Source organism: Neovison vison, chromosome 8 (assembly GCF_020171115.1).
Source record: "Neovison vison isolate M4711 chromosome 8, ASM_NN_V1, whole genome shotgun sequence".
Classification (NCBI taxonomy): domain Eukaryota; kingdom Metazoa; phylum Chordata; class Mammalia; order Carnivora; family Mustelidae; genus Neogale; species Neogale vison.
In genome coordinates, this window is record NC_058098.1 from 5,389,835 (window position 1) to 5,415,268 (window position 25,434).

General features: G+C 52.2%; 1 protein-coding gene across 1 annotated transcript in view; it reads left to right on the forward strand.

Annotated features, from left to right (window-relative positions):
• The first annotated feature begins 689 nt into the window (after positions 1-689).
• The window catches only part of BMP7 (bone morphogenetic protein 7), an 85,988-nt gene continuing 61,243 nt past the window's right edge, over positions 690-25,434 (forward strand). Inside the window, exon 1 of the mRNA XM_044262780.1 lies at positions 690-1,640. Coding sequence (XP_044118715.1) covers positions 1,223-1,640 — 418 coding nt within the window. The 5' untranslated portion in view covers positions 690-1,222. The remainder of the gene's footprint in view (positions 1,641-25,434) is intronic.

A 25,434-nucleotide genomic window follows, 5' to 3' on the forward strand; every position in this document is an offset into this window, starting at 1 on the left:
GCACGAATAACTCAAAGAGTAATTCCAGACGGTGAGGGAAGTTAAAGCAAATAAAACAAATGTGTGTAGGGGTGAGGAGGGGAGGCGACCTTCTCTCTCCTGGTCTGGGAGGAAGGGGCACCCGAGTGGCACGTGGAGGTGGAGGGCTGGCCGTTGGAGCTAGGCACAGATGGAGGTAGGAGGGATTAAATGGAAGGGATAGAATTCCGGGCAGAACGAATGTCAAGTGCAAAGACAAGCTAGCGGTAAGTTCTGGGAGGCGCGGAGGCGTCCGCGTGTTTGGAGTAAATGGAGCTGTAGTGGTGCAAAGGGACGAGAAGGACTTGGGGTCACCTCCTCCGGGAAGCCTTCTCCGATTGCTGCGCTACCTCCGCACTCCTTCAGCTTCTTTCCCTTGGCCAGAAACGAATCCCACGGGTACCACTCAGGTCTCTTCCCCGTCCCGACTATGAGTCCCGAGAGGGTCGGGAGGGCTCGGATTCCTCCCTCCGCATCCCCGCGGCGTTCAGCCCGGCGCTGGGCACCCTGTGGGCACTCGGTAAATATTTGTGGAGCGCACTAGAAGGAATGAATGAACCCATTGGGCGCAGCCGGGGGGAGGGCGGGGCCGAGGGCAGGTGGGAGGCCGCGGGCTCGGGAGGGGCCCCTGGAAGCCCGTCCTCCTCCTCCTCCTCCCAGGCCCCAGCGCGTACCAGCCTGGTGCTTCGGAGGCGGCCTCTCGTGCGATCAAGGGCGCGCGCGGCTGGGAGAGCGACTCGGGGCCCCTGCTTTCCGCGCGGGAGTTCGGAAGAGAGTGGGTCGTCGCCGCCCGAGGGCGAGAGCGCGAGCGGAGCGGGAGGAAGGAGCGCTCGCTAGCCTACCGCCTCGCTGCCTCCCTGGCGCTCGCTCTCCCGGCTCCTAGGTTTGCTGGCTGCTCCTCCCACCCGCGCCCGCCTCCTTGCTCGCTCACTCGCTCGCTCGCTCCAGCCGGTTTCTAAGCCCCGCGGTGCGCCCGGGCCACTGCCGGGCGAGGGGCCCCGGGGCTATCGCCGAGCAGGGGGCGGGGGTCCGGGCAGAGCACAGCCGGCCGGGGAGGGGCCATGTCTGGCGCGGGCGCAGCGGGGCCCGTCTGCAGCAAGTGACCGAGCGGCGTGGACGGCCGCCTGCCCGCCTCCGCCACCTGGGGCGGCGCGGGCCCCGGTGCCGGGTGCCCGGAGCCCGGGTCGCGCGTAGAGCCGGCGCGATGCACGTGCGCTCGCTGCGCGCCGCGGCGCCCCACAGCTTCGTGGCGCTCTGGGCGCCCCTGTTCCTGCTGCGCTCCGCCTTGGCCGACTTCAGCCTGGACAACGAGGTGCACTCGAGCTTCATCCACCGGCGCCTCCGCAGCCAGGAGCGGCGGGAGATGCAGCGCGAGATCCTCTCTATTTTGGGCTTGCCCCATCGCCCGCGCCCCCACCTCCAGGGCAAGCACAACTCGGCGCCCATGTTCATGCTGGACCTGTACAATGCCATGGCGGTTGAGGAGGGCGGCGGGCCCGACGGCCAGGGCTTCTCCTACCCGTACAAGGCCGTCTTCAGTACCCAGGGCCCCCCTCTGGCCAGCCTGCAAGATAGCCACTTCCTCACCGACGCCGACATGGTCATGAGCTTCGTCAACCTCGGTGAGTGAGGGCAGGAGGGGGGTGCGCCTCGGTCAGGAGGCGCTTCGGGACCGGGAGGGGGCCGCTTCTTACATCCAGCCCTCCTATCTTTACACTCAGGGGCCGTTTGCAAAACCGCAGTGCCTGGCCGAGGGTGTCCTACTCCCAAGCCCCAGGGGACCCCAAGCTGAGCGCGCCCCAGGTAGGGCGAGCCGGGTTCATTTGGCCTGTGGGAGTTCCACGGAGGAAAGGGCTGATCCGAAGCCCCCTCCGGGTTAAGTCGGCGGCCGCACCTCTGGGGCTGGAGGCGCCGGGCCGGCCGCGGCTCAGTTCAAAGCGCGGGGCTGGGTCATGTGAGCTGTGCCGGGCCGGCGCGGCCCCTGCTACCTGGATTGAAAGGGCCCTGCTGGGCGAAGCTGCCTTCCCGCCCTTTCGGGGCCCCTCTCAGCCCTGTCTGGACCTGGCTTCGCAGGCGTCGCGCCCCCTTCCCCGCCCGGGCCAGCCCTACCTGTCCGACCCTCGCCGTGCGCCCGCCTTAGCGTGCCGCGCGCCGTCAGTGTCTCCGGGCCCCTCTCCTGCGACCGGGCGCCCTCCTTCCCCCACCCCCCAACCCCCGGCTCTCAGCTCTCCTGGCTGGGGCTGGGGAAGAAACGGTGCCATTGGGAGCTTTCTATTTTAAATATTTAATGATAGGTCCCAGGCGGGCAGAATCCATTTTCAGCGTTTATCACGTGTGGCGCGCAAACCACGGTTTTCGGCAATTGAGTGGCGCGGGATCCCGGAGCGGACTCTGCCGGGGGCGGTTGGGGGGAACCTGGCTCACTCCCCCAGCCACAAGGGTCCCGGGGACCTGGGGCTGGCGCTAGAGCTGGGGCGCGGTGGCTCCTCCTCCCTCCGCGCACGCACATTCACCAGACTTGCTCTTACTAACCACCGGCAGCGCGCTGTAGGACTGATGGTCAAATATTTGGTTTCCGAGATAACACGCCCCGATAGCGCTGTTTCCTGAGCCCACTTCATTCTACGTGTGTAACTTGCTGCGAAAATCCGAACGGAGTCGAGACAGCAAACTCACGCCCACGGGCGCCGCGTTAACAGCGCCAGGATATTGAAGCCCCCAGCTGGGGGGCTTAGGGCGTGGGTGGGGGCGCTGGTAAGCCGGGGATCAACCCCAAGGCTTCCAGCCCCAGATAAGGCCCGCTGGTGCCCGGGTCGCCATTGTCTGCCCTTAATAATAGCCAAGAATCAAATAGTGCAACGGATTTCAGAGAGCAGGGGGTGGGAGGTTTAGATGCCAAAATAACTTCAAGAAAGTTTAAATTATACTAAGCAGCCAGCTAGAAGGAGGCAGCGCCGTATGTCCCGATTTAGAACAATCTCTAAGATGTATGAGGTGGAAAAAAGCAAGGTGCAGATCTGGGAGGTTACGTATGTGCTTGCAGATGATCTGTTCCCACTGGAAGAAGGCACCGTGAACTGGAAATAGATTTGACTGGGGCGGGGCAGGACTGGGGCTGGGGCTTGGGAGTGGGAGCTGGGGTCTGATTTCTGATTTTTCATGGTTTGCACTTTTGTCTGTGATTTTTTTTTTCCACAATGTGTATTTATGACCTATACCAGAAACTGAAGAAAAATTCCAAATCTGTATCTGTGTATCTATGTGTATGTGTGTGTGTAAATTAAAGCAGGGCTCTGTAGCTGTCCTGAAGCCCATGGTCCCCCCCCCCCCAGCCGCCCGCCCCAGGCCCTTTCTCTGCTGAGGGATTTATGGTATCTTCTGTTCTTTTGGGTACCCATGACTCCTAGTGAATGCAGCAGGTCCCAGTGGTGGCCTTCAGAGACAGGCTGGGGTCATTAAAAAGGCATTGGTAAGGCCTGGATTCTGCTAACCCAGGGCAGAAAAGCACCCTGCTACTATGGACCAGCAATGTGGTCAGGACTTCCTCCCCCTGCCTGCCCCCCACCCCCAGCCCAGAGCAGGAGAAGGAAGGTTGCTGACTGGGTACCTCTGGGAACCTTGGGGCAGTGCTGTTTGTTCCCCCTTGGTGGTGGGAGCAAGCCGGGACTTGTTTGGGAAGGCCACAGCTGGGTGGTTCTCCTCCTTTGGCTGTGCACACACCTTTCAACCCGTTACCCCCGTTTCTTTCATCTTGAAAGGACAAAGACCAGCTTGTCTGAGCCTCTTAATCAGTTCGGCTGGCTTTGGGCTTTGTGGGACAGTCCTGACTTTCTCAGGTCTTGCTTTCTGGAACATCACTCCAAATTAGATGGCGCAGTGGCTTTTAACAGAGTGCGCTGACCTTGTTTTCTTTCCCTCGCCGTCCCTAAAACTCGAGGTAATTAGTTGGGGGAAGACCTGGCCTGCCATTTGGCAAGACTCTGCCTGCAGATCCTTTAAGGGGGGGCCTTTCATTTCTGCTCAGCACCAGCGCGGGAGGAGAAAACTGCCTGTCCCCTCCATTCTGTCCAGGACTGGGGAGTTTCTTCATAGGAGGGGCCTGGGATGGGGGTGGCAGTGGGGGTGGAGGGGAGTGTGTAGGAGACCAAGGAAGACCAAGGAAGCTAAGATTGCTGAGGAAGCACACTGTTTTTCCTTGGGTTGCAAATCATAATTGATCTGTAACATACAAAGTTTTCTAAAAGTGCATTTAGTCTCACACTTTATCCAATTATAAGAAAATGTCATTCGTCCCTATCAGATCATCACTTGGTAACCCTCGCAGGGGCCCTGGGGGCGACTTAGTGGGGGGCTTCTGGCTCTCTCCACTGCCCCCCCTCCTCCCTCCATTACATACCGATGCTGTCCTGCCGTGCTTGGGGGACCTCTGACCAGATCCTGAAGGCTTTTGCAGACCTGGTGCGTTGATTCTTTCTTCTGTCTGCAGCCAAACTGGTTTCTGTTCCTCTAAGTCGTTCTCCTTGGAATTCAAGCTTTCTGCCAGGCTGAGTGGGATCTAAACTAGAGAGGGAGCTAGAGGAGAATCTAGGACAAAACCAGATGCCCCAGCTTCTGACAAAGACCAGCCTGTCCGATGAAGCCCCGTGTGACGCTAGCTGAGTTACGGAGGGGGACCCACATCATCTGAGCTGGGGCCCCTTCGGTTCAATGACGAGATTTGCAAACTGCTTTGGATTAACAAGCCCCCGACTCTTCTGTGTGGACTTAATTTTGGAATTCGAAACAGGCTACCCCCTCTGAAATTGTCCCCAGGCAATGTGAGTTCTGCAGACCGAATCCGCCAGAGCCCCCTACCACTTTTCCCCCCTCTGGAGAAATCCAGCAGCTCTTTTTTGGAATCTTCAAAAAGCAGCCGGCTGGCATTAGGGGTGTGTTGACGCGTGTTCCTCTCTGGCCCAAGTTATGAAAGAATCAAATTTATTTTAATCTTCGAAGTTCAATTAAAAAAAAAAAAGTTGGAAACCGGTCATTATCAGACTCAGTGTATAAAAGTGGCTTTTGTTAACGTAGCTGGGGAGCAGGGAGAAGGCTGTGTAGTTTTTGCTTTAGACCGTCTGGCTGTCCGTTTTGTTGACAAGTGTTTGGCATGAAGATCTCTCCTCTTGCCCCTTAAGAACAGGCCCTACCACTGTAGAGTATTAGAAAAAGATTCTGTTACAGTTTAAAAATTTCCTTCAGGGAGTGCTTCGTGAAAGGAGCACGGGGCCACAGGCATTTGCAGCTGTAACCTGGCTTGTGTTAAAATTTGGAAGGGGCTGTTCCACATTCCAGCACTTGGAGCAACGGCCCTCACTGGTAAGCAGCCAGAGGTTAATACAGATGTCACACAGGCTTCCCCTGCTTGCTTGCTTGCTGCAGAGTGCCTACGCTCCAGCGAAGAGAGCCCCAACAGCTGTGTTTTTAGCAACCCTTTCAAAATCACTTCTTTCAAACCTCATTTTCCTGGTTCTTAAATCAAAGATCTTCTCCACACACCCCCTCCCCCTGGACCCCGCCTTTTCCCAAGGATATATCTGACCCAGATTTGAACTTTGTTGATCTTCTTTGTACTTCCCTTCTGGAATCGAAGCAGGTTGAGGCTGAGCCCTGGATGCCAGCCTATGGGGCTATTTTTGGTTTTTATTCCAAGGGCTCTCATTCGGTTGTGGAGCGGTCCACCCGAGGTGTAAGGGAGGTGGCTCAGGTAAAGCTCGATTTCTGGGCAGTAAAGGGACGGGATTCTGTGAATGCCCAGAGAGAAGCGAGCCGCGGTCCGGGCCCTTTCATCGCCTAGTAGGGCTATCAAACCTCCGCGAGATAAACACAGCTGGTGTCCGATCCCCTGACCGCCGGGATGCCTGCGATATGAGCGAATGTCACATGCCTGCTGCACTCAGAGGCGAGTGATGACTTCATTCCGGGGAGAGTCCCATCTAACTTGATTGATCACCCCTATCGCTTTAATATCTTTTTTTCCCTGTTGGGTAAGGTCATCTTTGGCCCCTTGCAAGAATCGGCGTGTCCTAACCCTTCCCCAGTCCCCACCCTCCGCGGCCTGCCCGGCCGTTTTGCGGGATGAACATGTAGCCTGGAGAGCCCGAAGGGGCTGGCCGTGTTAATTTTTTGGCCATTACTCTTCAGACCTAGCTGGGGGCTGTCGACACCGTGTTTCTGGCAGGCTGCTGCGACGCTTCGCCGTAATGCGCGCTGGCAGTGTCTCCGGGGTTAGGGCGCAGGCGGGGATGTGTGGGACCTGTCATGTCATTGTCAAAAGGAATGCGAGGATTAGCCTCTAAAACGGGGTGGTGGGAGAGCGCCGCAGCTGTGTACACTTATTATGAAAGACTTAAGTCCCACTGGTAAAATCAATATATTGAGTTGCATGACCCTCTGCTTTTAATTAGTTTGAATCAAATGCGCCGGTGCCATTTTGCCTCCTCTCGCCTTCATGGGGTGAGGAAATACCAATATTTACATAGAAACTGTTAATTTGTGGTGAAAATGATAACACATTTAGCTCCACACGCCCGAACTGCTCGGACTGGATGGATCCCAGAGCAGCGTGGCGTTGCGGGGTGACGTCCCCGGGGCGCGGGAGCAGGGGCGGGCGCTCCGGGAATGCGGGTCCCCGGGACCCTGGGGGCCACGCGCGCGCGCAGGTGGGCATATCCGTGGGCGAGGTGCCTTAGAGGGGCTGGGCTTCTAAGCAACCAGCCGATTCTTGCATTGCGAGCCAGAAACGTTGGGATTCACCCACATCTTCCCCAAGCTTCCCTCCGAAGCATTCTTACAAAATTGTTAGGCGGGCGCTTGCCTTTTTGGTTGTTTCCAGTCCTTGCGCCCAGCATGCTGGGTCTTTTGTACCAGGCAGCTCAAGGCATAGTGCTTTATTCCAGAGCTTCAGATGTTTTCTTTCCAATTCCTAAAACAGTTTATAGAGGAAGGGGGGGGGTTCTTTGCGCCGCAAACCATCCCTGTCTGACGAGGGCCATTATGTGAACCGTTTGGTATTAGCTGTGTGTTCAGCTGCAGTTGAGATCCGCGTTTTGCAGGGACCGGCATTTGACAAATACTATTTGACCAAAATGTGACTTGGTATTTCTTAATATGGAACAGATATTTTGCAGTTAACCTTCCCCGACGAAAGACTGCGAACCCAGCGTGCAATGGCAGTTGGGACCAGCAACCGTGCTGCCGCTGTGCATTCTGCCCCCCCACCCCCGGGGGAGTGTTTATGATTTGGGGGGATATGAGGGGCGCATGAAGTTTGACACTTGTGAGCAGCTCTGAGAAGCATGTGCGATGTGTCCTTTCAACATTTGTGGCAGAAGGCATTGTTGGGAGCCGCGCAAAGCCTTTGCTGATCCGCGTGGAGTGGATTGAATTAATGACAACTCGGAGAGCCCCGGTTTTAGGGTAATTGCTTTATTGTTTTGGAGCCAGGGTGCTTATAATCCGGTTCCTGTACAAACATGTTTAACGTGTGTTAATGCATTTCCAAACCAGAGCCTCTCAGCACAACCCTGCTTTCCATTAATTGATGTCGGTAGCATGGTACAGTATTTCAAAGGGCTGGCCAAGTATAAACTGTGTTTCCAATTTCCTTCCTTTCCTGTGTTTGGAATGCCAATGTTAATTTGTTCCCATGCAGGAGAGGGGGCTGCCAACTGCGGCTTTCTATAAAGGGCTTCACAGTGAAGGCTTCCAGCCCTCGCTGATGCTTGGGGCTGCCTGGCCAAGTTTCCTGACACTTTGCAGCTAATTCTGGGTGATATATGGAGTGGGGGGTTGGGGGCTTCACTGCCGTGTAACGGAAGTTCTCGGTGACAGCCGAGGGTGTGACTTGGCAAGGGAAAATGGACCGGCATCCACAGCGATTCTCTTTTGACACAGCTTAAACCCATGTGTCTGTTTCCACAATGGGTGCCTATTAGCTGTGTGACCTTGGACCAGTTTCTTAACATCTCTGAGTGGGTCTCCTCTCTTTATAAAGGTGGATAATAATTCCCTCCTTCGCGGAGCCTCATGAAGACAAAAAAATTGTATCACACACAGTAGGGGCACAATAGACAGTGGCTCCTGTTTTATTGTGGTGACCGCATCACTAATCGCTTTGCTGTATCAGTCCAGATATTAGGGTTTTTTCCCATCCAAGTACTAACCAGGCCCGACCCTGCTTAGGTTCCGAGATCAGACGAGATCGGGCGCGTTCAGGGTGGTTTGGCCATAGACCAGATATTAGGGTTTTTTTAAAAAAAGATTTTATTTACTAATTTGACAGAGAGAGAGATCACAAGTAGGAGGAGAGGCAGGAGGAGACAGAGGAGGAAGCAGGCTCCCCGCCGAGCAGAGAGCCCGATGCGGGGCTCGATCCCAGGACCTTGAGATCACGGCCTGATTCAAAACCCGGAGTCTGACTCAACCTACTGAGTCACCTGGGCGCCCCAAATATCAGTTTTTAAATACTTAACCATAAAGTATTGCGATGAAGCCACCCATGTTATTTTAAAGATGTCTAGAAAACGGCCCCCCAAAGGCATGTGTGTGTGTGTGCGTGTGTGCATGTATGTTTGCACACACACATTTCCTTCTTTCAGAGGTCCTTGGAGTTTGACTGAGAAGACCCAACTTATTTGAGGATAGAGTATAAAGTGGACTCTTTCTCTTGCTTTTAGCATCAATGGCTATCTAAAAATTTTATTACGAGGCAAGCTGAGACTCGAGTGAGGGGTATCTGGGAACTCTCTGTACTATCCTTGCAACTTTTCTCTAAGTCAAAAATTATTCCAAAATAAAAAGTTTTAATTTTTAAAAAAGCACATGATTGAAGTATTTCTTCCCACCCCTTCTGGAAGATGGTCAAAGTACAAATTGTCTTTTCCTTCAAGGGAGTGACAAGCCCAAAGCATTCATTAACAGAACAGCACAGCCTTTGCCACTCTTTCTTGGAGCAGGTGCGAGACGGCCCCCCACTCCCCCAGCTGGGATGGGGCCACCACAAAGCCCTGTGTCCATGCTCTACGTTGAGAAGCCTCTGGAGACCCAGGCACGAAAGAGAATGTCTCCAGGGCCCCAAGAGGAGGGGTGGGCTTAATCACTCAAGGCTTCCCGTAAATTCCCTTCAGCTCTTTCCGTACTGTTTGAAAAATCTGACTCGGTGAGTATTAGGTTTCCCTGCATCTTTGAGGTCACGTGTTGTTCTTTCACATCTTTATCTCCCCAGAGTAGCTTTCAAGTTCCAATCCTTTGTTGTCTGGCTTAATTAAATTTGGCCGTGAATAAAAACTTGCAGTGTTTCCAAAATTGAGGACTTGCATGTTTTTAAGCCTCCGAGTTCGGCCTGTACTGTCTTGTAAGGCCGGCCTCTCTCTTGCTTTCATGTAGTTGGAAAAAAGAAAAAAATGGTAAACACTTAGCATGACGGTCGGCTTTGACTGGTTCTATCGTGGTCCCAGTGCCCGTCTGCCCGGTGATTTAACCTTGCCCACCGAGGCCAGAGAGGGACTGTGTGGTCTGTGGTCTGTGACTTGTGTTTGGCCTTTGATAAAGGACTCCTTTCTTGACTACTTTTTCAGACACTCTTGCTATCCCGTTGTTGCCAAATGCTCACGGCACAGTGCTCGGATGTTGGCTGCTCATGTGCATGAGTGAGTTGAAGGTGTTCTAATGCAGCGTCTTCTAAATACTTTTTGATTTCATGTCCCTGCCAGTAAATCTCTGGATCCACACCCTAAATAGAAATAAGTCCTACTGTTTTAGTACATATATATATATGTATTTTTTCTTACCTTAAAAAACAGACTAAAATATACATGTAAGGAGATAAAAAACAATATAAAATTCTGACAATCGTTAATACACATTTCAACTAATTGATCATTATTAATTAGTATGACATGACGCTTTTAATGAACAAGACACGTTTCATTTTGCTGTCACAAATTCATTAATGTTATGCGATAGACTTTAATGTCTTTCAGAATCATGGTTCAGCCATGGGGGATCAGCGAGCTAAAGGTCTGGTCCTGCATTTTGATTATTTTCATCCTTCATTTGTCTATTTGGACTAAGTGAAGTCCTCACGTGGTTAACAGAAACCCCACAGTCTTGGCGGGGGAGGGGTAAACCCCCAGAGGTTGGTTCTCTCCTATGAAGTTACGGCTCCATCCCCGGTTGCTAGGGGCTCTGCACTTTGGTCAGGTGGGAGGTGCTCAGGTCCCCTGGCTGATGGGGATGACCCCGTCTCCAGGGTCACCAGTTACTGTGTCAGAGGGAAAGTCTCTGAATTGTGCCTGGGCTTTTAAAATTTCCACCTGGAGGGGAATGCCCCCCTTGTGCTCCCATTTCATTGGTCAGGGGTAGTCACGGGATCACACTGGAAGGAAGGTCGGCGGGAAACTACAACCCTAAGCACCAGAAGGAGCCTGGGAGATGGCCCCAGGGCCTGCCGTCTCCAGGAAGAACATGGAACTGGGACCAGGAGATTGTTGGCTGCAACAAGATCCTCTCTTTTTGGTTTCATTCACAGTTACGCCGCTCGGCTGCTCATTTCCACCTTCCCCGTTGGCCATCGGTCCTTGACATTTCCTTAATTGTGCTTGTACTATTTTCTCCATCTCCCAATGGACCCCTTTAGCCTCCCTCAAGTGCTCGCACCCCATTTTGGAGACCAATGTTTCTAGAAGTTTCTGCATCACTGAGGTGTTCACACAGTTCAACAAGGATAACCATGCCTCTCTATCCCCACTTGTAAAGGACTCACTTCTTTGGGACTTGTCTTTCAGCAAAAGCGTGCTTCAGCCTTAGTCTGGTCCACGACCCTGAGAATTAAGGAGGATGCCTCTGGGGTCCTGGCTGGGGAGGTGCTTGTCCTGCCCGGGTTTCTGTGGGTCCTGCAGGTGACTGCTGTGGCGTGAAGTCTTGCCCTGAATGGGACTGCTCCCTTTTCTTCCTGAGCCTCAGAGGCAATTTGTAGTGGGGTGGAAGGTCGCATGGTTGACTATAGAGACTGAATTCACAGAGTCCTTCATCACCTAAAGGCATCGCTGGAATAAATCATAGTGATAAAGTGGAGGGTTGAGATCTTTCTGTAGCAGCAGGGAATTTACGATACCCTCCTTATTGGGCTTCTCATTGAATTTTTTCAGCTGTCTGCAACACAAGCGGTTTCCTTCCCATTTTAGGGACGAGACAGAAGGGGCTCCAAAACTTGCATAGCTAGGAAGTGGTGGGGTTGACATTTGAATCTAGCTCTTGCTGAATGTAAAGCCATACACTCTTTCCTGCTGGCCCCATGGAGGTATGTGCATGGGGCGGGGGACATACAAGGAGAGAGGTGTCGAAGCCACCTAAGCACACACCGAGCCCTTGACGTTGTGACTTGGAGCACTGAAGGTGGATATAGAGATGAGCAGCGTGGACTTTTCTTCTGCTATCCATCCTGCTTACGATAACCCCTCCTTCTCCATCTCTATGACTTCAAACAATTGTCAGGGCCCAGGGTCCTGAGTACCATGTACTGGGGCTCCTCTATGCCCCACGTGCTCCTCCGATGCGGGAAATCCCAGAGGTAGCTAGAGATTGGTAGTTTATGTGATCTCAAGAGGAACCAGAGAATAGAGATTGGTCGTTTAATAGCAATACCTCAAGGCACTGGAGAACAGACCATGAAGGCACCAGAATAAATATTGCATAGTTTGTAATAGTATGAAATCACCCACAGTCTAAACGTCCATGAGCAGGGGTTTGGAGAAATAGATTTGTATTAAACTTATTTATGAGTTTATCATAAACCAGAAGGGAATCAAAAGTCTTCTTTCTTATGTATCAATACCAATTCAAAACAACGTCAAGAGGGAGGAAGCAAGTTGCAGAAGGATGTTTAAGGTGTAACCATTTTTCACTGTGTCAAAACACACACTCAGGACAGCACCAGATAATATTCTATGTCCTTAGTGGTTCCGTACACAGGTAGTTTCATGCGGGAAACATAACAGGGGCTGCCGGACTCACACCAGCTGCCTCTGGGGAGGGGGACGGAGGAGGGCGAGAATGCGATTGGGGAGAGATTTTAAGTAAACTGACTGTTCCTTTCAGATTTTCCTTCCCTTAATAAGAAACCATTAGGAAGTACACCGTGGTATCCTGGATCAGTTCTTGGAACAGAACATGGACAGCCGTGGAAAAACTGGTGCAATCTGAAAAACAATCTGGAGTTTAGTTACTAGTAAGGAGAAAGGAACACTGATGTTCATTTCTCCGCTTTGACAAGTGTCCCATGGCCCTGGGGGGTGTTGGCGCTGGGGCAACCTGCTGAGGGTGCTCTGGGACTCTGCACTGTCTTTGCAACGTTTCCGTAAATCTGAAATGATTCTAAACGAAAAAGTTTATCACAAAGGAAGCAACGAGGTTATTAACTCGTTAATTCTCAGCTGCAGTACCTGAATATTTGTTGCATTTTCCTCCGTGTTCTTCTTTGTGATTACATTTTTTCCCAAGTCCAAGGTACCCGGAAAGCCTCCCAGAGACCCAATCTGGGAGTGTATTCAGGGTCTCATGCCCCAAGGACCCATAACTCATCAATCTCCAGCCCCACAAGAGCGACGGGGACTCAGCTGGTGAGTGAAAACCCCAAGCAGCCGTGCCTCGAGACCTTTAAAACTCTTTCTGCCCCGTTCATAAGATGCCCCGTGTGAGGCAGACATTCATTTATGAGCACGAGAGACAGGGCAGGGAGGTCGTGTCAGGTCTTTCGGTTTTCCTCCCGGTCCTGAACTTTGTAAAATGCCCCCCACCATCTTCCCCTCTCTCAGGTTCCACTGTCTGACGGACTTGACCTAACATTTGTTGAGAGAGAAGCCCTTAAAAATGGCAGTGGGGCCCCCGAACCTTCCAGGGCTAGTAAACGTTTATAGGGTAGAGGCACCAGTTGGTCATTTCCTTTAGGAGGAAACAATAAATGAAGCGACTTGCCTTATACCAACTTGAACCCTGAGCTCCTCGTCGTCTTAATATGCTTGGTGGAGGGTGGGGGGGATGGGAAAGGGGGTCCAGAAGTCTCTGGTTCTCTTGTGGCTCAGCCCAAGAACTGGGAAATGCCTTTCCTAGGTAGTTTAGGGCAGAGTTTCTCAGCCTTGACACGCCTCCGTTTTTAGCCAGACCAGTTCTCCGTTGTGAGAGCTGTCCTGTGTGTTACAAGATGTTGGGCAGTATCCCAGGCTCCTACCCGCCAGATGCCAGGGGCACCCCAAGCCAACGCCGTGAGAGCCAAGAACGTTTCCCAACATTGCCAATGTCCCCCTGCCCTGGGGTGAAGGGGGAGCAGGGAGCAAAATTGCCCCCAGCGGTGAACCGCTGGTTTAATGTAGCTTTCCTCCAAGTTGGAAATTGATTTGAGAGCCTTTGGTTCAAACCATTGGTTCATGGCAATAACTGGGGGAAGCCGGCTTTTCTAGATGGATGGATTATTTTCCGGTTGAAAGGAACACAGATTGCAATCAGAAATGTGAGCCTTCTCCTGGGACACAGCGCGGCCTGGGTTTGCAACATTCTAGGGACAGAGATGGAGGTCACATCTCTACAGAGCAGCATCACCTCCTGGGAACCAGAACAGTCTTCCAGTGCCTTTTGCCCCATGATACTAAAAGGTTATGAAACACACCCACCAAAGTGGTTTCTCTTTTTTTGTCCCTTGGGAGGAATTAGGGCAAAAACCTCTCTTACCTGGCCTCCTCTGTCTGCAGGTAATTTGCCGGGGGTGTTGGGGAGCAGAGAAGCCACGTGTTGCCATGGCCATGGCCACCGTAGCTCTCTCCAGACCTGCTTCCAGCAGGGAAAGCTGCTGGCTTTAGACCACGGTCCACAGGCCAAATTTGAACCTCCGTCTGTGTTTGCACAGCCTGGGAGCAAGAATGGTTTTTATGTAATTTTTTAAAGGATGATAAATGATCAAAAGAAGAATACTAGTTCACGACATTTGAAAGTTAGACGAAATTCAAATTCCAGCGTCTGTAAGGCTTGACTGGGGACATGAGCACTGATGTATTGTTGGCGTCTGCTTTCCCCCTGTGGCGGCAGTGGGGTCACTGCCACAGAGTCTGTGCTCTCCAGAGCCTTGGAATACTTCCTATCTGGTGGGTTATGGAGGTCTGCCTGGGGCGCCTGGAGAGCTCAGTCGGTTCAGTGTCTACCTTCGGCTCAGGTCATGATCTGGGGGTCCTGGGATCCAGCCCCATGTCAGGCCCCCTGCTAGGCGGGAGGTCTACTTCTCCTTCTCCGCTGGACCCTCCCTCTGCTCGATCTCTCTCTCTCTCACAAAGATAAAATAAAATCTTTAAAAAAAAAGTTTGCTGACCTTTCGACTGTCCGTACCCTCTACCTGGGAAGGGATAAAAATGAAAAAATCCCGAGTTTTACCCACCCCGTTTGTCACTCTGTAGATGACCAGCGGCACAATGCACCGTCTGTCCTGCTGGCCATGCAGAGGGGCTGCTCCTCGCTTGAGGAAACTCTGATTTACGCAGATTGCTCCTCTGATGGCTTCTCGGCCTCTGGACTGGGAGGTGTGCACCGTGAATCCCTATGAAGGTGCTTTTAGGCTCCTCCTAAATTTGCTTGGTCCTATAGCCTCCTCTCCATACCCCCACCTCCCCAATTCTCCTCAAACATCTCAGGGGGTAGTTAAGACCAGCTCTGGGTCAGAACCTATGAGTCTAAATCCCACTTCTGCCCCTTGTAGCTTCGTGAGCTTGGGCGGGTGATAATACTGTGCGTGTCCGTTTCCTCTTCTGGATCAGTAGCGGGGCCTGGCTCCTGGGCAGCTGTGGGGGGTCCCCTGTGCGGAGGCAGGAGGAAAGCCAAGCACGGTGCCCGAGGGGCGCGAGGTGCCCAGGACCCTTACTGCCGACAGTGATGTGGTCACTCCTAGTGGGGGCAGCTCCTCTGGGCATTCTGGGCAGGGGATGCCACCGGCTCATTCTGGGGGTGACAGCGGGGTGTGCGTGTGTCCCCCACGCTGAGCTCTGCAGGGCTGGGGTCTGCCGCTAGCTGTAGCCCACAGAGAGGCGGGAAACTTGACGGTGCTCACAGGACACGATCAAACCGGGAAGCTGGTTCCCTTAGGACAAGTCCTGCTATCCAAGCAAGTTGCCTCTGGCTGGTTCCAATCTGTATTTATCGATGCAGGTTTGAAGGAAACACCAAACCATCATCAGACCTGGCACCAGCAACCCCTCAGATGTACGCACTTACTGTGGGCAGGCCCACTCTTCATGAATTAATGAAAAATTCACAGTAAAATTGCACCTGTATTTGGTTTTTGATTTTTATTTTTGGAACTCCATTGATATAGAATTCCATGGGGTGGCATTTCCTGTGTCCCCTCATTTTTTGATCTGAATACCTGACATTTCTCCTTTTTTAAGTGAGGTCCTCCCACAGCAGCCGTTAGCGCGATTCCCACATTTGTTACTACGCATGAGGAGAGGGGAGGTCAGGGAAGACCAGCCACTCGCCCAGCTTTGGGGACAGTGTGTGACCTCAGGCGGGTCACTAGAAGCACCACAGCGCTCAGGGCCTCAGTTTCTGCCTCAGTCAGCTTGGACCAGAACAGAGTACCTTACCCTGGGGGGCTTAAAGCCCAGACATGTATTTCCCCACAGTGCAGGAGGCTGGAGGTCTGAGTTGGGTTTGTCTCTTTCCCTGGCCTGTGGGCCCGCTGCGAGCATCCTCGCTGGAGCTGGAGCTCCCACCTCTTCCTCTTCCCGTGGGGACACTGGCTCCCGCAGGGGACCTCAACCCTCATGACCTCATCTAAACCTCGTATCTCCTGAAGACTCCTCTCTTAGTCCCATCATTTTGGGCTTAGGGCTCCAGCAGGTGAATTGGGGGGCACTGTTAAGTCCCTAGCAGTGTCCCTGTAAGGTGGGGTGGCTCAGACCTTGGGGCCTGTGGGACCAGCCCAGATAGTAGCAGCGAGCTCTCAGCAAATGGGGGCCCCTCCCGGGGGCTGCCTTTGAAGCACTCTTCTAGGCCTTTCTGTGAGCCTGAGCAAGGTGATGGGCGAGCCCCTGATATGCTGAGGGGTCTGCAGGCAGCAGCTGTCCGGGACGCCTGTGAATCCCTCTCCCAACCCTGCCCAGGGCCCTCCTGTGTGAGACTGCATTTCTGTAGGTGACTTCACATTTTAAGAATTATACTTACTTTTTTTACTCAACTCCCGTTACAGATTTTTTAAAAGGTGCATTTATTTATTTATTAAGATTTTATTTATTCGAGAGGGAGAGTGAGTGAGAGCAAGCGAATATGCAAGTTGGGGGAGGGGCAGAGAGAGGGAGAAGCAGACTCCCCGCTGAGCAGGGAGTGGGACTTGGAGCCCGATCCCACGACCCTGCGATCATGACCTCAGCCAAAACCAAGAGCCAGACGCTCAACCACTGAGCCCCCCAGGTGCCCACCCGCCCCCCTCCTTCCACTTCACAGGTTTCGACAAGAGGCATGGGCGTTTGAAAAAAAGTGTGATGTTGCTGTCACCTCTTCCAAGGGAGCTAGGCTGAAGGCAGCGCACAGAAGTTGAGCAGAGTGAAAATTATCCTTGAAATCCCTTAAGAAGCCACACCAGAAATACACACAGTGTGTCTTTGGGCGAAGACCCGGGGCCAGTTTTCCTGCTTCCATTGCGCATGAGGGGAAGTGCTTGGTTAAGGTTCAGGGCCCATCGTGGACTCAAATACTTACCTTTAACCACTGGCACCGCCCTCAAGGACAGTGGATGCTGCGAGGTCTATGCTTCCCAAAGCTGGCTCCCTGCTTCAGTGGAAAGGAATGATGTCTCATTCAGGACTTGTTCTAAGTCATAGAACACCTGCCTATCAGTGGGTTCAGTGTTAAAAACATGTCATTATCTCCCATAACAGTAAGAAATCGGGGAGGTGATGCCAAGTGTGGGGTAGTTGCTCAGTGATAATCACTCAGGTATATGTGAAATGTATGCCTTACCTTCAACCATCCTCAAAGTCCTCATGCCCATTACTTCATGGTTACAAGATGGCTGCTATAGCCCCAGACATCACATCCTCACACAATTTCATGTTCAAGGCAGGAAAAAGGGGATAGGTCCAAAGAGCTCTCCTGGATTGCCTAGCTCTTCATTTCCTACAAGCTTCTAAAAAACTTCTCTTTAAGTCCCATGAATCCAGCTGGTTCCTAAGGCCAGCTTTTGCTGCAAAGGAGGGTGGGAACGTATGAAACTGGCCTCTGGCCAATACAGTGGGAGGCGGGAAAGGGAAAAGTGGGTTGGAAGTGGTTGTGGGGTAGCCACTTTCAGATTATTTGAATTGTTTCTCTTTGTTGTCCTTGCCCATGTGCTACATAGTTTGATTTACAGAAGTTATTTGCACGTGTGATTTTGCTCCTTTATGTGACAGATAGGGGCCCTAAGCTGGTTTCTGGTCTCCAAATAATAGTGCGGCGTGCTGACGTGAGTTCAGACCCTCTGCAGCTCACCAAGACACTTGAGCTTCTCTTTAAACTCAAACCTGTAAGTCAGTACAGCTTCAGTCCTCACAGGACTCTACCCCGCAGCCAATTGTTTGCAGAAAACAAACTTTATCAGCTCATCCCTCCTGATCTCCTTAGACAAGAGGCCAAAGTATTTGGGAAAAGACCTAAGAAGGTCAGGAGTCACTGTGCCCTGGGAGGAAGCAGAGGCTGGGCTGGGCTTGGTCTGAGCTTGGCTTGGGGGACAGGTGGCTCCTGTTTCCCTCTGGGTAGAGAACGAATAGATCAAGATACTCAAAGCATCGGAAGAATCTGTGTCACATTGTTTGCTAGGCAAGGGTGGGGAGCTGCTGGGGAGGGGGAGGCCTGCCTGTCCTAGTGGAACCCTGTGTGTACGCTGAGAGCCCGAAACAACTTATTTCCAGGAGGTGGGCTCTGGGCGCCTGGGTTGTTTCTGCTAGTTTGCAAGAGACTAAGGTGTGAGGATCTCAATACATCCTTAGGTACAGAATTGAGGATCGGTGGAAAAGGAGGCAGAAGATATTTTTAGGGATTATTTTTGGGCAGCGAAGGTAACAGAATTCTTTGGTTGGGGGCAAAACAAATCTATTCAAACTAGCTTAAATGAAAAAAAGAAAGAAAGAAAAAAAAAAAAAGGAAATCAACGCATCCCCAAACCTGTGGGCAAGATGCACCGGCAACTTGCTGGTCTGTAGAGAGTCCAAGTGTTATTCTCTCTGTGTCCCTCATCTGTCCCTGCACAGCCCCTCCTGCCTCTCTGCCCCACTGGGTTCCTCTGCTCCCCTGCTGATTGGCAGAAAGAAGGCCACCCACGGCACCTTGTAATTACAGCTATCTGGCTAGCCACACAGTTGCTTTCCCAGCTTTCCTAGCAGGTTGGAATGGCCACAAGGATGCTGTCCTAACCAGTGAGACATAAGAGGAAATTTGCTAGGGGAGAAATGGGGTAGGCGGTGGTTCTTCTGAAAAATATTTTGCTTCCAGATGAGTGACAGCTGAGCAAACAGAACTCTCTGTGCTCTTCGTCTTCTTTTTTTTCTGCCTTGAATGTGGTTCTGTGAAGATGTGATGTTTGGAGTCATGGCAGCCGTCTTGTGATCATGAGGCAACATGTAAATATCAACATGCAGACAATGGCAGAGCCAGAGACAGAAGAAACTTGGGTTTTTGATGACACGACTGACCTACTGCACCCAATTAAAATTTCTGGGAGAGACTCTTCGACACCTTGAATCACATGTTCATGCATGCATCAGTTGGGTCTAGAAGGTGGGTCACACTACATAACTAAGATAGCTGGGAGTCAGCTTCTGCTCTCTTGTGGCTGGGTCGGAGAGGGGTTGGGGAGGTATCAACTATTCAGTTAGAGCTTTGTTAACCGTCGTGATAATAATCTAAGTCGGTGACATGTGTCAGGGGCTTACTGTGGGCCAAGCATCCTCATTCTCTTTACCTAAATTAACGTAGTGAATTTTCATGAAAACCATTTCAGGTCGGACCATTTTTATCCTTCCTATTTTATAGACCAGAGAAACTGGGCACAGAGAAGTAGCTGGTCCAGGATACACAACCAGGAAGTGAATTTAAATTTGGAGGTCCGCTTCCTGAGCCCTACCTCTTAAACTTGATCCTGAAGTGCTCCTCGGGCTCAAAAGATGGGTGTGGAGCAGGTCAGTAAACAGCAGGTCATTTGTGAGGGCAGGAGGAGGCCACAGAACTCTGCTCTAGGGATCATCTCCCATTTCTTTCCTTTTTTTAAAACGATATTAATCAATTAATTAATTAATTATTTTGACTGAGAGAGAACGCACAAATAGTCAGAGAGGGGGAGCAGACTCCCTGCTGAGCAGAGAGCCCGATGCGGGACTCGATCCCGGGACCCTGAGATCATGATCTGAGCCGAAGGCAGAGGCTTAACCCACTGAGCCACCCAGGCACCCCATCATCCCCCATTTCTTTGATGATCAGTGTTTCTGAAACCCAAATGTCTTAAAATTGATAGAGATGCTTTGCCCCCAAGAGCTGCCATGACATTAATCACGGCTCTTACAATAGAGGACATATGGTGACAAATACTTCTTGTGTTGAACGGAAGGGGAACAGAGCCAGCCCACATTTACTGTGAACATGGTTTATTGACATGGCAACGGGATGGGCACGGAACGGTGCTCGAAGCCAAAAGCAGAGCACAATCAGGTCCTAGGACCCCTGGTGTCTTCCTGGAGGGTGACCGCTGTCCTAACTTCTAATGGCCTAGATTTAGTCTTGTCTGTTTTTAAACTTTACATACATTGAATTGTGCAGGAATTCTCTTAAGTCACTACTGGTCGTTTCCAGTGATTTGTAAGATGACCCCACTTCGAACCGTTTGTGTGAACTGGAGACTCACTCTGTAAGTCGTCGGCATCTCTACTGACCACGTGCCACAGATTTCCAAGCCATTCTTCGGTTTTTGATGGTGGATTCTCCTTCCCTTACCGGAAATGGGTTCCGGGGACAACAGTGTGGTTTTGAGGATGTTTTGGTAGTTCAGCTTGGGAAGCCCAGCTCAGCTTGTTGACAATACGGAGATCGGGGCCTCTGGCTGGCTTGGTCTGTGGAGCCTGTGACTCTGGATCTTGGAGTCATGAGTTTGAGGCCCTCGTTGAGTATAGTGATTACTTAAAAATAAACCAAAAAAAAAAAGGTGGGGGGGGCGCCTGGGTGGCTCAGTGGGTTAAGCTGCTGCCTTCAGCTCAGGTCATGATCTCAGGGTCCTGGGATCGAGTCCTGCATCGGGCTCTCTGCTCAGCAGGGAGCCTGCTTCCTCCTCTCTCTCTCTGCCTGCCTCTCTGCCTACTTGTGATCTCTCTCTGTCAAATAAATAAATAAAATCTTTAAAAAAAAAAAAAAAAAGGAAAAACCAAACCCCCCCCCCCAAACTTGAAAATGTGATATCAAGTGGGTCAGCTCTTGAGGATTTCGAGTTTTCCAGCAAACCTCCCCTGCCAGTTCCCGGGACAGGCTTTGCACATCCCCCACCTCACCCTGTGTGCAGAACGAGTGCACGCGGCTCTGTGGTGTTTCGGTTCGGGTACAGGGCTTTGGAGAAACTCTTATTTTGAAAGGGAGACGGGAGCCCAGCGTGAAGGAAACGCAGAACAATGTCTTCCTTAGCTGCACCTGCACAGCCAGGGCCTAATGAGTTTGGGTTGATGGAACCCAGACCTCAGGAAGGATTATAAATTCTCATTTGATTTGATTTGCTTCTAAAATACCTTAAACCAGCTGTGCCTGCCCAGCTGACCCAGGCGTCTGTAACTGCTCTGGGGGAAGGTCTGGAGAAGCACCCTCCTGTCCCGCAGCAGCTCCTCTCGCCACCGCCAGCCACTCCTGGGGTCTTCTCTGGGCAGGGTCCCCCCCTGCCCCAGCCATGCCCCGTGATTGCTACCTTCTGTGTCCTCAGATTCTCAGGGAGCCTCATAACCGAAGGCTCCTTCATGTCTCCATTTTATAGAAGGGGAACGCTGAGCGTCCCAGAGATGGATTAACTTGTCCTGATTCCTGCTGGCGACTGGCAGAGCCCATGTTCCAACCCAAGCCGTCAAGCCCCCTGGCCCACCTGAGCCCCAGCTTTCTACGGCCTCTTGAGCTGAGTGAGGCAAGGGCTCCCGTGGGGGAAGTTTCTGGACACTCTTCGCTAAGATACTTGGGACTCTGCCAAGGGTCATGCAAGTGGGTACGGCAGATGAAACAGTGGCGAACACAATAGAACAGTGACAGCTACTGTCTTTCAGGACCTCCCTGTGTGCCAGCGAGCCAGCCAGACAGCCCCCATGCCAGGCCTTCTCCAAGTGGGGTCCCCAGACCGTCAGCATCTCCTGAGAGTGTGTTAGAAATGCCGGTTCCTGGGCTCTACCCCTGAATGAAAAATGCTGGGCGTCAGCCCTGGGGTCTCTGTGTGAATGAGCTCCCAGATGGTTCCGGCACACACGGGTCTGTTTTAACCCACCAGCAACCTCATGGAGGAAGTAGTCCCATCCTCCCGTCTTACAGGTGAGAAAGAAGTTAAGTTGGCAAGTCCCCAGCGGGCGTAGGAGCCGGGCCTCCCAGCCCAGCCCCGCTCCACAGTCGAAGCCTTTGCTCTGTGCCCTCGCTCAGTTTGTGTGCTCTTGGTGAGGACGTAGACGAGAAGACAGGTCGTAGACAGGTTAGCGGGCCGACCAGTACAGTCATCAGAGCAGTTAAGTTCAGGAGGGAAATGGAATGGGCTGGTGGGGAGGGGATGTGAAGGGACGGTGGCCCTGTGGGGCTGTGGCCATCCAGTTGAGCCCAGCTCAGTGGGAGGGAAGGGGCTGGGGTGCCGGGCAGGACCTGCCGCAGAGCCCCTGCCCCGTGTTCTCGAACTTGATGAGTCTGCTGATTATTCCGTGTGCTGTCACTCACCAACGGCAGATTCCCGGTGGTCCTGCCCCCAGAGCAGGGGCAGTCATCATGCCTGTTTACAGACAGAACTGAGAGCCTTGGAACCACCAGCTTCCAGCCCAGGCCTCACACACAGCTCCAGGATTAAATTCTCGTTGCTTCGGTGGCATTTCTCACAATGGAGATGACTTTGGTGGGCGGCGTGGGGGGAGGGGACCCTTCCCTTGTGCCTCTGAGAACGTGTATTCGGACCCTGGCTTGCGACAAGCTCTCCCTATATCTTGTTGCTCGAAGAAGCCAGCGCAGGGATGCCACAGAGCATTGCTTTAAGTTCCCCAAGAACTTTCTACCGTGACCGACAGGTTCTGCATCTGTGCTGTGCAAGGCGAGAGCCATGAGCCCCATGTGGCCGTTTAGATTTAGATGGAACACCAGAGCACACGTAAGCCACCTCCCAGCCGCACCAGCCGCCTCTCAAGTGCCCAGTAAACATATGTGGCTCGCGGCTGGCACACCAGACGCACGGATGTATAATCCCGGTTTGGAGGTATTAGGCTGAACCGTCGATAGGTCAAAATCGGTAGAATGTGGGCGACTTTCTATGGTATGATGTAATGGAAGCTCAGGCAAGACCAGGGAAATCCATCCCTTTGTTACAGAAGGAAGAACTGGGACCCCACCCACCTCGCTGAGAGCCCAGATGCGGCCCAAACCCAGGTTCCCAGACTCTCTTGAGGTTTGTCTGTCTGCTCGGGGATTCTCAGCTGGGCATGACTGACCCTGGGGCTGGACCATTCCCTGCAGGAGGGGGGCTGTCCTGTGCTTTGCAGGATGTTTAGCAATGTCCCCGGCCTCCACCCACTAGACGCCAGTAGCACACACCCCCTGAGTCCCGGCAAACAAAAATGAATCCAAGCATTGCCCAATAGCCCTCGGTGGGGTTTTGCTGGGTGGGGAGGAGAAAATCACCCCTAGTTGAGCTGAAAATAGTAGATAGTTTCCATTCTTTTCCCTCCTTTGTAGCTGGGGATGGGACTGGGACCCAGGGATCCCTGGGGGCTGGTTTCCTTGGTCCACGGAGATGCGCTGCCTGTGAATGAGGAACGGCTGCCCTTGGTCGATGGCAGAGAGATCGACATTTGCTTACAGCTCATTTTTCTTTTGAGCTCTACCAGCGTCTGGGTCTTTTTAGGCAAACAACTGGCTTCAGCCCTAGAGATAATTAAACCCATCTTTTTTCCCCTCTCTCCACCCCATGCCCTAAACCCTTTGGTCCATTCAATTCACAATGATAACATTGTTCGAGCAATACTGTGCACATGTTGACATGAAGTGTTTAATCTTGTGGTACAGTAATTCCCCTGCCCCACCCCCACCCCACATCTGTGCTGCGGCACCGATGACAAATGCGGGGCCTGCCAGCGGCCTCGCCTCCGCGCCTGCGTCTCTGGCCATCTAACAAGGAGGCAGTGTCTGCGAAGACCCTCTCGGAGCACACGGCGCTGGGACTCCAGGTGGTCTTGTTGGCAGCCCAAGTATTTGGTGGAAAGTTCGAGAGTTGAAGCAGCAGTCCAGGGGCAGGGAGACAATGCTGCTTGTGTGCCCTCCGCCAGGCAGGGCCCTGCCTGCCACCCCAATGTGGGGGGCTCGGGAGGGCAGAGGATGGGGAGACAGATAAATGCTATGCCGTCTTCAAGCTGTCACCCTGTCTCCAGGGCAACTTTGATCTTGGGCAGGAGCAAAACTTGCAAAGCAAAGAGGCACCTGAGTCGAATGCAGTCTTTACTCTCCGAGTGCAAATTTTAAGGTTACTCTTGAATTCACATGTGTGCCAAGAGCTTCCGATACTCTAGAGTTGTCCTTACCTGATTATCTCCGTGGCTATGACATCTGCGGTGGCGTCCAGTGTCAGGGAGCAAGTTGGCATGGCGGAGTGGTGAAGACCATGTGGGTATTCCGGCCAGCCGTGTGGCTGTGGGAAAGTCATTTTACAGCTCTGAGCCTCAGTGTTTCCATCTGCAAAAGGGGCACGATTCATGTGCCTACCTCTGAGTAGGATTTTTACAAGGATCAGTGAGATGTCGTGTGTGACACATGTGATGTGATGTTCAGGACAGTGAGAGGGCCTTTATAGTTGTGACTCACCCCCATTCGGGTGGCTACTCTCCAAACAAAACCCAACCTCAGAAAATAACAAGTCAGCACGTGTTGGTGAGGGTGTGGAGAAATTGGAGCCCTTGTGTAGCGTTGGGGAGGACTGTGAAATGGTGCAGCTCTGTGGAAAACGCTATGACAGTTCCTCAACAAATTAAAAACAGAATTACCCTATGGCCCAACAATTACTTCTAGATACAGACCCGAAAGAATTGAAGGCAGGGCTTCAAGGAAATGTTTGCCTCCCCGTGTTCATAGGGGCATTATTTATAGTAACCAAAAGGTCGGAGCAACCTGAGTGTCCATCGACAGATTAACAGATAAACCAAACATGGTCTGTACACACAACAGAATACCGTTCAGCCTTGAAAAGCGAGGGAACCCTGACAGATGTCAGATGCTCCTGTGTAGATGAACCTGGAGGACAGGATGCTCAGGGAAATAAGCCAGACACAAAAAGATCAGTGCTATAGAATTCCTCTGGTGGGAGGTCCTTAGGGGAGTTGAATTCAGAGACAGAAAATGGAACTGTGGGTGCCAGGGGCTGGGGGTGGAGAATGGGGGCTCGTTTAATGCATCTTTCAGTCTTGCAAGATTAAGAGAGTTCTGGATATTGGTTGCACGGCACTGTGAATGTATTTAACATGACTGAACTACACAAATGGTGAAGATGGTAAGTCTTATGTATATGGAACCTCAGTTAAGAATCAAATGGAAAAAACAGTAGCCATTAGCCAGCTCAGGGGTCAGGCAGCTGACAGAGTTGCAATCCTTTCTTTTTTTTTTTTTTTTTTTTAAAGATTTTATTTATTTGCCAGAGAGAAGGAGTACACACAAGCAGGGGGAGCAACAGGCAGAAGGAGAAGCAGGCTCCCCGCTGAGCAAAGAGCCCCATATGGGACTCGATCCCAGGACCGTAGGATCATGACCTGAGCTGAAGGCAGATGCTTACCAGACTGAGCCACCCAGATGTCCCCAAAGCTGCAATCTGACTGGGCTTTTATCTGTCTTTGTCCCACTGCACGGTGACAGAGGGCTCTCACACCTCCCTGGGATGGCCAGGAAGGGCTTGAGGGTGGGAGGAGACACGGAGATATTTTCTTGGGAGCGTCTGTTATTTTAGACTCTTAAGTGATAGTCCTTTCCTATGCCTTTAGGAAGGGTCCTCTCTTCTGTAGCAGACCTGTGTCAGCACTCGTGTTCCCGAAAGAACATTTTCCTGTTAGAGGACTTGGGTGTGTCTGGTCCATTTTCCAGAGCTCCCAGTTTATGTCATGCCCCTGCCAACTTTTTCAAGCTCCT